The sequence below is a fragment of the Mesoplodon bidens genome (genome assembly GCF_964165515.1).
Source record: "Mesoplodon bidens genome assembly, chromosome: 10".
NCBI lineage: Eukaryota > Metazoa > Chordata > Mammalia > Artiodactyla > Ziphiidae > Mesoplodon > Mesoplodon bidens.
Window position 1 is genome coordinate 82646262 of NC_138172.1, and position 15588 is coordinate 82661849.

General features: G+C 53.1%; 2 protein-coding genes across 2 annotated transcripts; both read right to left on the reverse strand.

Moving 5' to 3' along the window:
• Window positions 1–8884: 8884 nt before the first annotated feature.
• On the reverse strand, window positions 8885–11285 carry LY6G5B (lymphocyte antigen 6 family member G5B). The gene is given in 7 exon segments (XM_081247787.1): window positions 8885–9664; window positions 9666–9902; window positions 9906–9928; window positions 10212–10264; window positions 10266–10338; window positions 10472–10545; window positions 10547–11285. Coding segments are annotated over 7 exon segments (648 nt in total). The 5' UTR covers window positions 10594–11285; the 3' UTR covers window positions 8885–9523.
• An 89-nt stretch (window positions 11286–11374) lies between these two features.
• On the reverse strand, window positions 11375–15428 carry CSNK2B (casein kinase 2 beta). The gene is made up of 7 exons (XM_081247785.1): window positions 15300–15428; window positions 14611–14693; window positions 13787–13889; window positions 13114–13229; window positions 12590–12665; window positions 12253–12442; window positions 11375–11602 (listed from the first exon to the last, which is right to left on the reverse strand). The coding sequence occupies exons 2-7, from the start codon at window positions 14680–14682 to the stop codon at window positions 11512–11514; spliced, it is 648 nt and encodes a 215-aa protein (XP_081103911.1). The 5' UTR covers window positions 14683–14693; window positions 15300–15428; the 3' UTR covers window positions 11375–11511.
• Between the last annotated feature and the right edge of the window lie 160 nt (window positions 15429–15588).

Genomic DNA, 15588 nt, shown 5'->3' on the forward strand with positions numbered 1-15588 from the left:
CTGGCTGGCTAATTTTGTGACTTCCCAGGTGTCCAGGAAGCCAGGGTTGGGAGTGGGGAGAGTCGAAGCTCCAAAGGGCTGGGCTTTGAGAAACCCCGACTCCAGACAGACAGTTTAACCCTCCCCATCTCTGCTGCCGCCTCAGGCAATAGCACGAGCTGTCCTTGTGCAACGGGTCCCCAGTCCTCACCCTTCCCTGGCATGCCTAGTACTGTCACCACTGTGCAGCCTCCCTGGTGCCTGCCTAGGCCTTCCTGCACACAACCAGCCCAGGAGACCAAGGTTGCCTCCTGTTGCTCTCAACTCATGGGCTTTGTTGTTTACAAAGTACTTTCTAGCTCCTGATTTTCACCTACTCAGCAATTCTACAGGTTTCCAGGTCCAGCCTGCATGGTCTCACCATCCATACTTCCAGTTTTCCTTGCTTAGCTCTTGCTCTTTCCGTGGGGAGTGAGGAATGGCCTGCTCCCCGTCTTATGCAGCAAACCCTGCACACCCTCCTCACCATGTCAAGTCTCTCTCTTCACACCCTCTTTGCAATTCAACAAACACAGGGCCTGCCAGGGACCAAGGAGCAGGTGCCAAGGACTCAGGTCTTCCCAGAGCCATACTTTGCCTTTCTGGACAGCTGTTAGAATATTCTTAGTTTGAACTTGAGGAAATTGGTTCCCTATAACTTCCATTCTATTTCCAGTCCTTGGACCTCACAGAACAGAATGAGTCCCTTTCCCACCCATCAGTTTGTTACCTGGCCACCTTCTTCCTTTGGAAACCTCTTTTGCAGATGAAATACCCCTAGGTTTACCACCCTGGGTCCACCATTTTGAACAAGATACTTCAGGTGGACAATATTCTGAGGTCCTGGATACAGCCTCTGGTTAATTTCAGTGTCTCCTCCAACCTCCCCTGCAATCCCTGGGGCAGAGGCTGTCTGCCCTAACCAGCTCAGCAGCTCCTTAAAGGGAGATATACCGAGTCTCCACTGAAAGGAGTGATCTGAGACTTGTCAGTTGACATGATGCCTCCTATTTGGAGTTAGAAGAGGTGGCCACAGCTCCGGAATGCTCCACCTTTAGCAAATACCGGAGAGCTGATACTGGCACCCCTCTCCTCTGTCCTGCCCTAGGGAGCAAACAGGGTGGGAAGTGTGGAGCGTGAAGCTGTGGGACCAGCTGCATGATTCTGAACCTTGCCTTCCAGAGCCATCAGGACAGTTAGCCCCCTGGAAGCCAAGTCTTTGTTCAGCTAAGGGAACCTCCTTAAGTGCAAACACGGGGTGCCCCACATCTCACACCCTAGACACAAAGGACTCCCTCTTCCTGGCCATGGCCATTAGGGACTCTGTTGACCTGCCTCTACAACCACGTCTCCCTCCCCCTTCTTCCTGCACATACTGTAGAGAACAGCGGATGCCATGAGGGACGCTTGGATACCTGAAGTGGGTGGGGAGAAGTGAGGCTCAACATTTGAATTCTGGACCATGCCACCAAGGAGTCACAGTCTGCCCCCTCAGACTACTCCCTATCTGATAAGGCTCACAGCAGCTGTTTTCAGAACCACCCCCACCCCAGGTGGGACCAGCTCCCCATCCACTCCTCACCCTATTTATCAGGGTTCTAGCAGTCTCGGGAGAAGACCAGCTGAGATGCAGACACCACATCCGCTGAGGCTCTGGCTCTTGCTGTAGTGGGCACCAGGTGAGGCCTGGACACCCAGGCATCCCAGAGTTGCTAGGCAAACTGGGAGAGGGGATGGAGGCTGGGAAAAAGGAGAGCTAGCAACTGGACAGGAAACCTGGGAAGAAGAGGTGGGCCCCGGGCTGGGCCACCCCTTATCTTACCATGTCTCACTGGCCCAGGCTCCACCCTGCGCTGCTCCCAGTGTGAGGTGCTGGACTCCGCTCTGAACTGAGTGTCTGGGTTGCGGGTCTGCTCCATGTCCCCGGGAGGGGCATGTGTTTCTCGCACTGTCACAAAGTGAATGAGGGCCCCGAGGGTGAAAGGCTCCAGAGAGTGGGGGACCCAGGCGTCGGGGGATGGCCAGGTCCCTATCCATCCATCCATCCCAGCTCCCTCAGGAGCCCAGTCATTCATTTTTTCATTCATTTCTATTCTGATTAAAGATCCCCTCTGTAGTTCCTCTCCAGACCGCTCTGTCGCGGCCACTCCCCTAACAGAACCTGGCTTTCGCCCGGCCCAATCATCCATAGCTCCGCCCCTCGTTCACCCCGATTCTTTCCTCTAATTGCAGCGTTCTGTCCTAAGGCCCGACCTGCTTTGTTTGGTAATTTGGCTGCTTACCCTCAGGTATCCCTTGTCCGGGGGGGGGCCCTCAGCGTGGATTTCTCCAGCCGCTGTTGTCACCATGACGACTATTGCAAAGACCCGCCTCTTCACCCCAGGAAAGGCTCCAAGGAGCCCGTCACCATGACAACGAACTCTGGCAGCTCTGCGCGCGCAGAAGCCGCGCCCTGCCTCGTGGACAGGGGAGGAGCGAAACGAAACAAGGGCGGGATTAATGATCCTAAGGCCACGCCCTCTCTGAAGAAGGCCCAGCCCAGCTCCGAAATAACCACTCGCCTGTTCTCACTTGCTACGCCCTGGGCCCCTGATTGCCGTAGCTCCGTCGCAAGTCCTCCCGGACCTCTCAGGGCGACCCATTAAGGCAGGCCAGCCTCAGCCACCCATAACGCCCTTGGCCTTTTCGTTGCGCTTATATTCGAGAGAGGGAGTCAAAGGGCGCTGTGAAATTCCCTTCTGCCTCTCCTTTGCCCTCTTTGCTTCAAAAGCAGCCCCCGCTAACTGTTTTCGTCTATCACTTTGTGACTCATTCAACCAACATTTATATCGGTCCCAGGTGCTCCTCCCCAGTTCTCCATTACTCTTGACTTTTCTCTAAAATAATTCTCTTATTTTTATCATCCCAAGGCTCTTGGGGTGCGCGCAGTGGCGTGTGTTTTCCTCTCGTATTTCTTCTTTCGCGTCCGCCTTTCTTGGCGTGTCTCCGTCAGTTTCTTCCCATCTTCCGCATCAGCACCCCGAGACCGGATGATTCTTGGATAGTGTTGGGACCACAGCAGGGAACCCTCGGGCAGGGCCCGGCCCCAAATCTTCAGACTGGAAGTTGGAGCAGGTGGTGCGTTCCTGGAAGCCGAGGACTTCCCCTAGCCCACCGACCCTTAAAGCAAAAACCCTGTGCCTCTCACAGAGAGACGGACCTGGCGAGATGCCGACGGAGCAGGCATGGTGGGCCCAACAGGCCCCCGGCGGGGGCAGTGGATGGGGCGCCTGGAGCCAGTCCGCGGCCGCTCACTGGTTGCTGTGTGGTCTCCAGAATCCGGGTGTGGGGAGGGATGTTAGCGCCACAGTGTCACGTTCCGGGGAAGCCGCGTAGCGCTCTGGGTGTCTTGACAGGGCCGGATGCCTGGGTCCCGACGCCGGGCGCGCCCTCCCCAGCCGCCCGGCCAAGAACTGAGCTTGGGCTGGGGGCCGCCCTCGCGTCTTCCAAAAATCTCTGAGGTGCAGCCAGGCGCGGAGAGCGAGCGCACAGCGCCGGAGCCTGTGGGCGCCAGAGATTAGACCCACCGACCTGCAGCTGAGCTGAGGCGGGCCCGGAAAAGTGGGGCGTAGGGAAAGGCTCTGACTTCCCGGAACCCACAGGAGGCACTGGGCTGAGTACGGTCATTAACGACTCAGGTGTCCTCGCTTTTGGATTTCTTACACGTCTTTCTCATCTTGAAAAATGGTGTCACAATAACCCCCTTTTGCAAGCCTATCCCCCCTCCCTCACCTCACATTCAGTCTAGGTCCAAATCTGTCCAGTCTTTCTTCTAAATGCAGCTCAGATTCATTCACTTCGCGGCTTCCCTCTCTTCTGCTAGACCAGGCCGCCATCTTGTGACTGGGCTCAGGAATAGCTTCCTAAGTGGTTTTCTGGCCTCAGAAATCTTTTACAAACAGAAATTGATCTTGTTACTGCTCTGATGAAACCCCTTGGGTCAGTAGTTTCCATTGCCCAAGTTCTCCCCGGAAGCACTCTGCCCGCGTTCCCCGCCCCTCCCTCCTTCATTGTCCGTTGACTTGTCTCCCGTACTAGATGGTGTACTCTGTGAGGGTAGGGACTTTGTGCAATATTGTAGCCCCAACAGCTGATGCAGTGATTTAATGAATGTCTGTTGAATTAATATGAAAGAAATTTCCCCTCTCATTCCCCTGTTGCTGGGTCCTTGTCCCCAAGCCAGTATGTTAGACCCCAGAATGGCCGTGGGTGAGGACACTCTGTCCCTCTGGCTGTTCAGGCACTGATTTCCACCCCCAAAGGATGTTGCCTCTCCCCTTCGTCTTCGCCACCTTCTCTTCCACCAATATAAGGCCAAACTGGAGGCTGGTGGGCAGTCATGCATGTTATGGCAGGCCCTGCAGGTAGCTAGAATCCGGGCCCCCACCCCAAGCCCTGTACATGGTCCTCTTAATAATGCTGGTCGTGATGAGCTTGGCGTTTGGTAAGTGGCTCTAAGGGGTCAGAAGGGTCTCCTATTCTGCTGGATAGGGAAACCCTGGATAGATGTCTGGGTACATCTGCCAAGGAGATTCAGGTAAACCCAGGCAGGAGGAAAGATGGGAGAGGAGGGCTTGGTGGGATAATGCCTGGGGACTGATAATGTACTGATGTTCGCTCTGAGGGAGATTTCTGGTGATTACCCCAGGGCTATCTCACTCAACAGCAGTGACCTGAATGGAGATACTAAAGGGAACCTCGTAGAATCTGAGGGCAATACAGAATAGGGAGGGTTGGGAGAACATGCCAGATGACAGCCTCAGGATCCACAGCGTAGAACAAGGCTGAATCCAGCCTGATAACCTCACTTGGCTGCAAAGCACCATCGACACAGAAACAAGATCCAAAGTGTTTGCTAAGCATCTGCCTTACACCAAGTGCTCTGTTGGGTCTGGGGACTCATTAACATGTGGTCTGGGCCTGGGATCAGAGGAGGAGGGAGATGAATATGCATGCAGTTGGGGAGGGCTTTGGTGGACAAAGTTTAATATGAGTCTGTTCAGTGAGAGAACCACCAAACCAAGAATGTGCCCTTGGGTTGCTTGAAGTCTCCTGTCTACACAAAGCTGAGATCCTTCCTGTCCTGTGATGATGCACCCTGATGTTTTCACTTCTGAACATTATAGATTAAGAAAGCATATTCAAAAGAGTCTGGGGGTTGGGTGGGGACAGTGAAACCAAGTCACAGAGGAAGAACTGTCCTAACAGGGCTGCCAAAAGTTGGAATGGGCTGCCTTGGCCTAACCTTTAAAAGTTAGAGGCTTGTAGAGTGCTGGGCACGTTAGCCCCTCAAATATATGAATAAAGGAATGAATGAATGAGTTCATTTCAGGAGGTAAAAGAGCAGAGAATGGAGATTTTTAATGAGAACTAAAGCTTCTGATGTTAGATTAAGCCAGATGGTTCATTAAAGAATTGGTGATTTTATGGTTTTCTGAGATGGGGAGGTAGGAGGGAACAGTGGGATTGGCCAGTCTGGGAATTAGGTGGGTTTGGGGTCAGTGCTTCTCTGTATTCGAGGTGAGTTTGAGCATTATGATCAAGAACCCCTTCATCAGATTCATGCAGCTGCATGGTATTCCACGGCATGGGCATGTCAGAGTTGATTTATCCATCCCCCTACTGATGGACCTTTAGGTTGCTTCTAAGTTTTCACTCTCTCAAGCAGGGCAGCAGTGAACATCCCCGTACATGGGCACAAAGATTTCCCCGCTCTCATATATACAATAGCAGCGAAGATGTCCTCTTCTACTTTTTTTAATATAAATTTATTTATATTTTATTTATTTAGTTTCGGTTGTGTTGGGTCTTTGTTGCTGCATGAGGGCTTTCTCTAGTTGCTGTGAGCGGGGGCTACTGTTCGTTGCTGTGCGCGGGCTTCTCGTTGCAGTGGCTTCTCTTGTTGCGGAGCATGGGCTCTAGGGTGTGCCAGCTTCAATAGTTGTGGCCCGTGGGCTCCAGAGCACAGGCTCAGCAGTTGTGGCGCAGCTCACGGGCTTAGTTGCTCCACGGCATGTGGAATCTTCCTGGACCAGGGATCGAACCCATGTCCCCTGCATTGGCACGCGGATTCTTAACCACTGTGCCACCAGGGAAGTCCCTCATCTTCTCTTACTTTTGATCCATAAAATAAACGACGAACACCTCCTGTCTGCAATCTGACCTCCAATACATCTCCCAACTTTTTCTTACATGGTCCAGCCTGAAGTGCTGGTTCTCCTCACTTTGCTCCACAAGTCCCAATTCACCCCATTCCAACTGTCACTGTATCTCGAATGGCTCTTTCCCACCAACCTTCCCTGGGAAACTTCCAGAGTTCATGGCTGGTGACTCCCTGGCCTGTCCAGTTCCAGGAATTGTTGCATTTTGGGGGTCCAGGGCAGGGTGTGGGGGCAGTGATGGTAAGTCCATGTGGGGTGAGGGGATGGGAGGGTTCGGGACTTTACCTGGGAACTCTGTATCACCAATTGCTGCCGTCCCTCCCCAGACAGTGGTTCGGAGATCATGGTGAGTGACTGCCACAGCAAGGAGCAGATAGGTGACTGCTCGTACACCCACACTTCTCCAGTGCTGGGCTTCTGGATATTCTCTCGATGCCGCTTCCGGAATTTCTGCAATAACCCTCAGAACAGAATAAAATATGGTCCTTAGAACTTCCGTAGAGACCTCTGGAGTAAAAACCTGCCAATTTCCAGCCATCCTCCTGATTTCCACCTGGGGGCAGCCAGAACAATGTCCGGCCCCACCCACCAGCCCTCCCTACCGCCCTCAGCAGCAATTACTGGACCCCAGTCCTACCTGCCTCTTGGTTGACGCCCCTCAACAGCCTTATTCCCACTCTGCCCCTTCCCTAGCCTCCCTCTCCAGAATTCTCTGGAGTTTTCCTTAAAGTCCTCAGTCTGACATCTTTCCTCCCGTCTGTTCCCACCTCAAGGATGCCCCTTTGCTCTGCTTTGCTTCTTTTCCCACCACAGTCCTCTCTTGTCCAAAGTCCCCAGCTGTTCCTCCAAAATATATAGATGTGCAAACTGTTTGATTTGTCTCTCTCTTCTGGCGGGTGTGGAGGCTGAGGGAGGTGGTGCTGCCCGAGCGCCCCGTCAGGGGCAGGTAAGTGGCTCCCAGCTCTGCGGAGCTCGGCTCCTGCCCTGCCCCACTGTCTCTGATTCAGCTCTCAACACAAAGACGTGAATAGGAACCGCAAGCCCTCCCGTGTCGAAGACCAGAAGGGTAGCGGGCATCCTCAGAGGTGCTGTCAGGCCCAGAGCTGGACGGGGACTCGTAGGGAGGTTCACGGGGGTGTGTTGGTAGGAGTGGAGCTGTGAAAGAACCAGTCCCAGGGAGGAGAGGGTGGGGAAGGAGCTCTGTGAAGAGATCCAAGTCCTAGTGGCCTCTCTGACCCTAGGCTCAACTTCCCTTTTCAAGGACCATGGTTAAGTTACTCCTCAGTTTCGGGCCTTGGGTTTCTCATCCTCTGAGGCTGTCTTCCAGTTTGACTTGCTGGAGCTGTGTAAACCTGGGCCTTTGACTTATGCTGAAGTCAGAGGTCATGGGGTAAAGTGGAGCGGCAAGAGAGGGACACAGTGCCTTGTACCTCTCTTTGTATCTCCAACTGCTTCCTGACCTAGAAACAAATGTTGGTTTCTCCCACCAGAGCACAAGCCGTTAAAGGGGCCACAAAAATCTAACATACATGCAAAATGTTGTGTAGGAAGAGTGTATGCTGTGTGATGTCATTTCTATCAAGCACACAGACAAAATTCAGGACAGTGGCTACCCCTGAATTTTAGAAGGGTCTAGGAGGGTGCATGAAGGCAGCTTTGGGTGCTGATAAAGGCCTTTATGCTAACTCAGGGAGTGGTAACACAGGTGTGTAGTTTACAAAAACCCACCTTCTGGTGCGCAAACATCTGTATGGCCAAAAAGGTTTAAAACTAAATAGACCAAAATCTGTGTGTATGCTTGCCTCTAAGGCATGTCTATTTTTGAGACCATTAGCACACACTGACACACATTCTCTCAATCCTGAGGCACTATCCCTACTTGACAGGTGACCAAAGTTCGGCACAGAGACCAACTTACTCAAGTGGCAGAGGAGCTGGGATTGGGCCTCCCAGCCACAGAGCTGCACTATTTTTCAGAAAAGGGTCTCATAATCCCAGCACTGGGTTGTGAGATTCGGAAGGGCGGACACCTGACTGTACTCATCTGCAAGTCTTGGTGCTTAATGCTGGGCCTGGCTCAGAGTAGTGTGTCCAGTGTTTACTGAATGTATGGGGAAGGTTCTTTCTGCATGCTTGCAGTTTTTCAAAATATTAAAATGAAAGACCCTACCACTGCAGCCCCACCTGTGTGCTCTCTGTACTCTCCCACCCCCTCCACACAGGCCCTCACAGAGGGGGTCCTGGGTCCCAGGATCCTGAAAAGAACTGAGAATAGGCAGGAACGCAGGTGCCTCAGCTCCAGGTAGCTCTGAGATGCAGACCTGGGCCCTCTGGTTTGCTCTTGAGTTTTCGTGGTTGAGTATTTCCTCCTTTATTATGTGGAAAAACCTGACATCACCCGGGTTTAACTTTCTAGGTTTTGTAGGGTATGTTTAAGGCTGGCAGGAGTCACAATCCTCATACTTGGATCTCTAGCTGAGCAGAGGGTGGGATGGATGTGGGTTCTTTGCGGCAGGCCATGAGGAACCACAAAGGCCAAGTGGAGTGGGCAGGGCTCTGCAACCCTGTTTGAACCCCACGCCCAGTTAACTTTCTTTAACCTGTTTACACCTGCCCACACCTGAGCCTGACCCCATAAACAATGTGACACAGACTTAGCCCAGTTTGTTTATTGTGGAGGGAAACTGGAGAATGCGGAGCAGAGGACAGGTCCTCTCCTCTCCCTGGGATTCTGTGCAAGTGGGTATCAGGACTCAGGGACGTGAAGTGGGGCTGTGGAAGCCAAAGGTGGGGACAAGAGATGAGAGAAGGCAGCAGGAGACCAGGTGGGAGTGAGGGTGGTGGAGACAGTGAGGTAGGAACACCAGAGTGCCCAGTCAGGAAATCTGCACAAAGTCCACCTCTCACCCTCCTTGATGCAAGGTCTGGCACAAGGTTTTAGAGACAGGTGTAGGAGTGGAAATAGCCAAATTGAGAGGGGATCAGGAAGATGGGGGGTGGGGGGGATGATCCCACTCAGATGATAGGAAAGGGATGAGGAAACCACTGTGCCTTTCCCAGGTCAGCCTAGGCAGAATTCACATTTGAGATTATTTTCTAGGTGGACGAAGGGCACTGGGTGCAGCGCCAACTGCTTTTTGGGGAGGAAACTAAACCAAAACCATATAGACGATGGAAGTACAAAGGAAAGGAAGACTGAGAACTCACAGACCAGGAAGTGTGAGTGTTCTGAGAGGGCAGTACATGATGCTGGGGTGTCAGGGGAGAGACGCTGGACCAGAGTGAAATCTGGGAAGGGTAAGACGTCACAGCCTAGCCCAGGGAAGAACCAAAAGTCCTGAATTGTTGAGGAACCAGTATATGCGGCGCACGTCAGCAACGGACAAACTCAGACTCAGGGGCAGGACAGCCAGGGGGTCCAAGCCTTCAGAAGGCTCCTTCCCAGCAATGGAAGCTGGGTAGGGGCAGTGAGAGGTTCAGGGCTTGGTAGAACCACTGGATCTGGGACTCAGACAGGGGCAGGGCCAGGGACCCCTCAGGGGGCTCAGGGAGGGAGCTCTGGAGCTGGGGGCTGTACCAGGAGTTGCAGTAATCATACTGGCAGCACTGGGCGTAGTACCAGCGCTCTGGGGGGTCGGTGGGGTGTTTTTCTTGGCACCGGTCAGACTTGTGCTGTCCACAGCCTCAGATTAAGAAGCGAACCTTGGTATCTGGAAGAGAGGGGACAGCTAACAACCACTGCTGCCTCCCATAGTCCCCAAACCTGGCACCCCTTTCACAGACTCTGCGATCCCTCACCCAGACCCAATTCCTAGCCCAGACTCCTTCAGAAGGGGCCAGAAAAATTAGCTTAACTGGCTCCACAGAACCCCAGACCCCTCCCCTTCCAGGATCCTCCATCTCCTTAGACCTCAGGCCCCAAGCAGCCTTCATCTACAAGAGACCAAGCCATGGGCTGCCCTACCAGTAGCCCCTTCCTGGGACTGGACTCACTATGACAGATGCTGATCACTATGCATGGGGACGAGCTGCCGATAGTGCACTTCTGAGCCTGAAATGCATCCTATAGTAGGATCTTCTAAGAGGCAGAGGTGGCAGGTCCGGACTGCAGCAACAGGAGCTGGGGCAGTGGAAGACAGGAGTGGCCGTGTCGGCTCACTCCAAGTTCCCTGCCCTGCAGGGAGCCCGCTCATCCAGAGCCACCCCCTCCCTGGACTCAGTCGCCCCTCCTTCCCTGCCCGTGTCCCACTTACCCTTTCCCACTGTGAAGCCCATCACGACCAGCACACCTACAAACATATGGGCCTTCGTCATGGAATTCTGGGGAGGGGAAGTCCCTCAGGGGTACTCTGAAACCCCACCTTCCTGTGACCATGCTCTTGAGCCTGAACTGCAGGGTGGTTTTGACAGGCAGAGTCTGGGCAGGAGCTACCGCAGGTACAGAGCTATATTCCTGACTGGGGGAAGAAGCTATTAACTTGGCAGGAGGGATGCGTCCTCACCCACCAGGTCTGGTTCCTGAATGTGGGAGCAGTAGCCCAGACAGGGGCAATACCTGGGCCCCAATCCAGCAGTCTACCTTTGTCCCGTGTGCCTTTCAAGGGTCCATGGATGTTTCCTTCTCTGGTACCATCTGCTATCCTTCCCACACAATAGGGTCAGTCCCTATTGTTCTGGGAGAAACCTCAGCCAGGAACCCAGTGACCCCATCCTTCTGAAATGAGCATGTCTCAGCTCTCCAGCAGGGGGCAGGCAGACACCACAAAACAGCAATTCTGGACCCTGCCCCTCCTCTCCCCACCCCTTACAGATCTGTTTATTTTGGGACCAATTTCCCTGTAAAACCCAAACTCAAAAGTGTTGTTGATTACATTCCCTAGAGTATAAACAGACAACCATAGGTGGCCCAAAAGGAATAAATATTTCTCTAGTCTTTGAAATTTGATTTTTGAGTCTTTTGTGATCTTTGCACATCCCCACACCCAATTCTAGAACTCCACTTTACTACTAAAAACATCACCCAAATCCACTGGGCAAAAATCTGTGCTGGATTTCAAGCTGAGGAGGGTAGGCGGGGCCAGGAGAGCTCCTGGGGTCCAGCACACCATTACGTAACCTCCCTTCCCCAACCCCAAGTACCAGCAAATCAGCCCACAGCCTTTTCTTCCACTTTATTTCATATTCCCACCACAATAATGACTCCTTTAATTTAAACTAAAAACCATAGAGGGTTCCTGAAAGGGTGGCAGCAAAGGAATGAAAGTGTCAAAGACTGGGGACAGGTGGGGTGGAATCAGCGAATCGTCTTGACTGGACTCTTGAAGTTGCTGGCCGCTTGGAGCTGCAGCTGGTAGGCCATCGGATGGATCTTGAAACCGTAGAGCCTGGGTCAGGGCAGAGGTCAGAGGGGCAGCAGCGTGAGCCCCATCCTGGCCCTGCCTGTGGCCAGCATCCCTGCCTCCCCACCCCAGCTCCTTCATGGGCCTGCTCAGTACTGAAGGGCAGTGGTTCCCAAACTTCTTCTCTCAAGAATAGGTGGAAATTTATTTTAAATATCCATTAAAACTCAAATTCTAGGACGTACACGTGTGTTCACACGCACAAGCACACACATCAGTCCTTGTTTCAATATAAAGCTGAACTTTCCTTCTCTACGCAAGAGTAAAAATGATACTCCAGGAAGATAAACCACACTTGAACCGTGGCTCTGAGCATTTCCTGGCGGAAGGTTGAACACCCAAGATGGCAACAAGGATAGCTACTGTTTAAATGTTGCTTCAAGTGACAAACATTATTTTAAGCGATTCATACATTTAAAAACACACTGTCAGGCATGTCACTATCCCCACTTCATGGATAACGGAACTGAGGCATAGGTGATCACACTTTCCCAAGGTCACTCAGCAGGGAAAAGCCCTGGCTTTGGGAGAAGTAGGTCTCAAGAACGGACCATGCCCTGTCCTTGTCTTCCCTTCTTTCTGGGGGATCCCGGCCCTTTCCTTTGACCCTTGGTGACTCTGTCCCTGCTCCCCACCTGGGCACAAACTGGTTGGCGGGCCTCTTGGGCCGGTACTCAGGGTGCACCATGAAGAGCATGTGAGGGAAACCGGTGCCGAAGTAGGCGCCATCCGTGTGGTGGTGCCTCGATGACTTGGGTGTGTACACGTCCATGCACTTGGGGCAGTAGAGCTTCACCATGGCCTCACCTGGGATGTCCGAAAGGCCTGGGAGACAGCCAGACTCAGCAGGCCAGGTAACCCAAGCCTGCCCAACCTCCCTCCTGGACTCAGGCCCCAACTTGCTGAGCCCCAACTCCTTCCCAGTGGACCTGCCATTTTATGTGGCCCTGCTTTCCCTTTTCCAACACTCACCGATGGGAAGCATTGGCTGGTTCTCACAGTACACACGGGGACAGTAGCCAAAGTCTCCCTGCTGGTACTTTTCCAACTGCAGTGGATAAAATGGAAGGCGTTGCTGGATAGGTATGAGGAGAAGAGGCAACCCCCTCCTCAGCCCAACCCCCATCACTCTGGCCCCAACTCCTCCTGCCTCTCGCTGTCCAGAGGCCCCTTTTCTGGCTCAGATGGGCCCTCAAGACTCCTCTGCTTCCCTCCCTCCGGTCAGGCAAGCTGCAGACCATCAGAGCCATCCGCTGCTTATTCTCTGAGGAAGAGGCAGTCTACAACTTCCTGCCCAAGGTCACATCCCCCTCCCTGAAAACACCCCCTTTAGCACACCCCCAATCAGGTTTTAATCCCTAAGCCTAGGTTCTGGGTTTTTTTCTCCTCTTCTCAGCTAGATTCCTTGACAAGGTTGAAACAAGTGACTTCTTGCTGCAGGAAACTGTTTCCCTTGTTGCCTCTGAAGGAGCCAAGTGGGAGTGGAGAGGCCTCACCATCTGGGCGATGCCACGGTTGGTGAGGATATAGCGGGCGTGGATCAATCCATAGAGCATTTCAGCTGCCTGCTCAATCAGGTCACTCTGGTTGGGGTTGTCTTCCAGCTCCTCATCTGAAACATGGCCCCAACCAAATGCAACCACTTGTCTTACAGCTATTTTAGGTGCCCTGCCCACCCCCAGGGGCTGCTGGCTACTCAGTTAGCCCAGCACCCAACTCTGAGCCTCACCCCACCCACGGCCTGGGCATCTGACCCAGAAACCTGGGCCTCTGACCCTTCCACCAACCCAAGGCAGCTCTGCCTTCTTTCCATCCCTCTCAGCCTCTGCTCCCTTCTCTCCCTCGATACATAAATGCAAAGATGTCTCCACAGAAGATAAAACTCTAGCCTGGAAGGTGCAAGGCAGGGAAAAGAAACAGAAAATAAGACTCATGGAAAAACGGGCATTATGGAATAGCGCTAAGTTAACAGGATCAGAGTATGGGAACAAGCGGTGTACGTCACAGAACTAAGCAAGAGTGAGGGAGGGAATCAAAATCAAGTAGAGGACTTTGGGGTAAGGGGGTCAGAGAACCCAAAGGAAATTCAGAGATTCAAGAAGCAGATAAAACAGGATTTGAAAAGCACAAAAAGCACACACACACAAAACAACCCTGAGGGTGTCTCACCAGGCTCCAGGTCCAAGATCATGTCTAAAGCTTGTCGATAGTGAGGCACCTGCTCATTGAGTCCAGTGAGATTGAATTTGTCCTGGATATAATCTTCATCCACCTGTCAGGACATGAAGTCAAAAGGAAACCCATAGCAGAATCCTCAGCTTTGACCTGGGCAAGATGCTCGAACTGGTGCCTTATCCTCAACACAACTGCTTCTGTTCCCTTTGTTCCGCACTCCCAACTCAGTAGAAGTACTTGAGTCTCTCTCCCCAGCTTGCATATACCGCCCACCCATAAAAGCTTCGGGTTTTCCTTTCCAAGGACAAACAGGTACAGCAATCCCCGTCTTAGAGAGACACTCCTTTCATGATCCTTGTCCCTATTCCTGCTTCCCATCTCAGTTTTGGCCTCTCCTTAGGGCCAGCTGGCTCTCTGAGGAAGGTGGAGGCTCAACAGCTTGGATTCTGAAGGCAGTTACAATCCCTTATGTTAACACACAGCTTTGCATGTTACAGAACATTTTAGTAGGAACTATTTTAATTCTAACAGCCACAAAAAATAGGTACTACCAGTACCACTGTGGTAATAAAAAAGAAAATGCACAGGTTGACATGTCCAACGTTATACTGCTGGAGAATGGCAGGGCTGACTTGGGGCCCCAGTCTTGCCCCTTCACCACAAGTTAGTGAGGGAGTTACTAAGGGGACTCTTCCTTGACGGGAAAGAGTTTTTATGTAAGCCTGTGAAAGAAGTGTGTGGAAGCTGAATATATGGGAGAACATTTTATTTGGCCAGATTATATGTGGACATGGGTAGGGGGTTTGAGAAGAACTCACTTCACAGAAGAATTCATTGCCACGAAGCCCACAGAACCAGGAAATCCAGGACACCTCCTCTGAGCTGCTCATCTTCACGTCAGCTAGAGAAAGAGGAGTGTAAGGCTAAGCTCTACCTCCCTGCCTCTGATATCCTCCCTCCTTCCACACTTTGCCCTCCAACCATGGAAGAACTTGGGGCCACCCTTTCTTAAAGGATCCGAACCAGGAGCACGTCTGTCTAGCTCCTCTAATTCACATCTCGGCCCCTTTTCTCTGAGACTAGATAAATTCTTTGGGGTCCCACCACTTGTGAGAAACCGACAGGTCTTGACCTACCAGTCCTACCCACATCCCTGACGCTCCTGAAGGCCAGGCCCCTCTCCCCTCCGTGTCAACTCCGGCAGGGCCCGCCGCTCAGGGTCCCTACCCCCGCAAGTCTCCGCGCGTTCCCAGCCCCATTTCCAAGGGTTCCGAAGTTTATCCTTTCCAAGCAAGAGCCGAGCCCCTCCTTTTCTCATGGCCTGCGGGTGGCCCTCAGGTCCCTTTCATGGGAGTCCCCACATCCCGCCTCCACCCTTTTGGCCACCTCTCCCTCCCTCGGTGCCGGACCAGGTCACTTCCTTCCCCACCCCCATATCAAGGCGGGGAGACCCCTTGTGCCGCGCCCAGGGACAGGGGACACGGCGCGGGGACGACCCCAGACTCACCGACTGGACGGGGACTGGGACCGGGGGACGGGGGGGGAAGGGGAGTTTCTGCTTCCAAGGAACCGCGGGGACCGCTGCAACGCAGGGAGCGGACCCGACCGCGGTAGGCGAAGTGGGGTGGAGGGGGAGTGGAAATTGGGGAGGGTGGGGAAGAGGGCAACGCGCAAGTGCTTAGCGTCGGGAGCCGCGGTGGACGCCGGGAAATGGAGTCCCCGGTGGGGAGAAACTGGCGAAACTAGGGAAAGCCGAACTACGAATCCCAGGATGACCCGCGCACGACCCTGGTGTC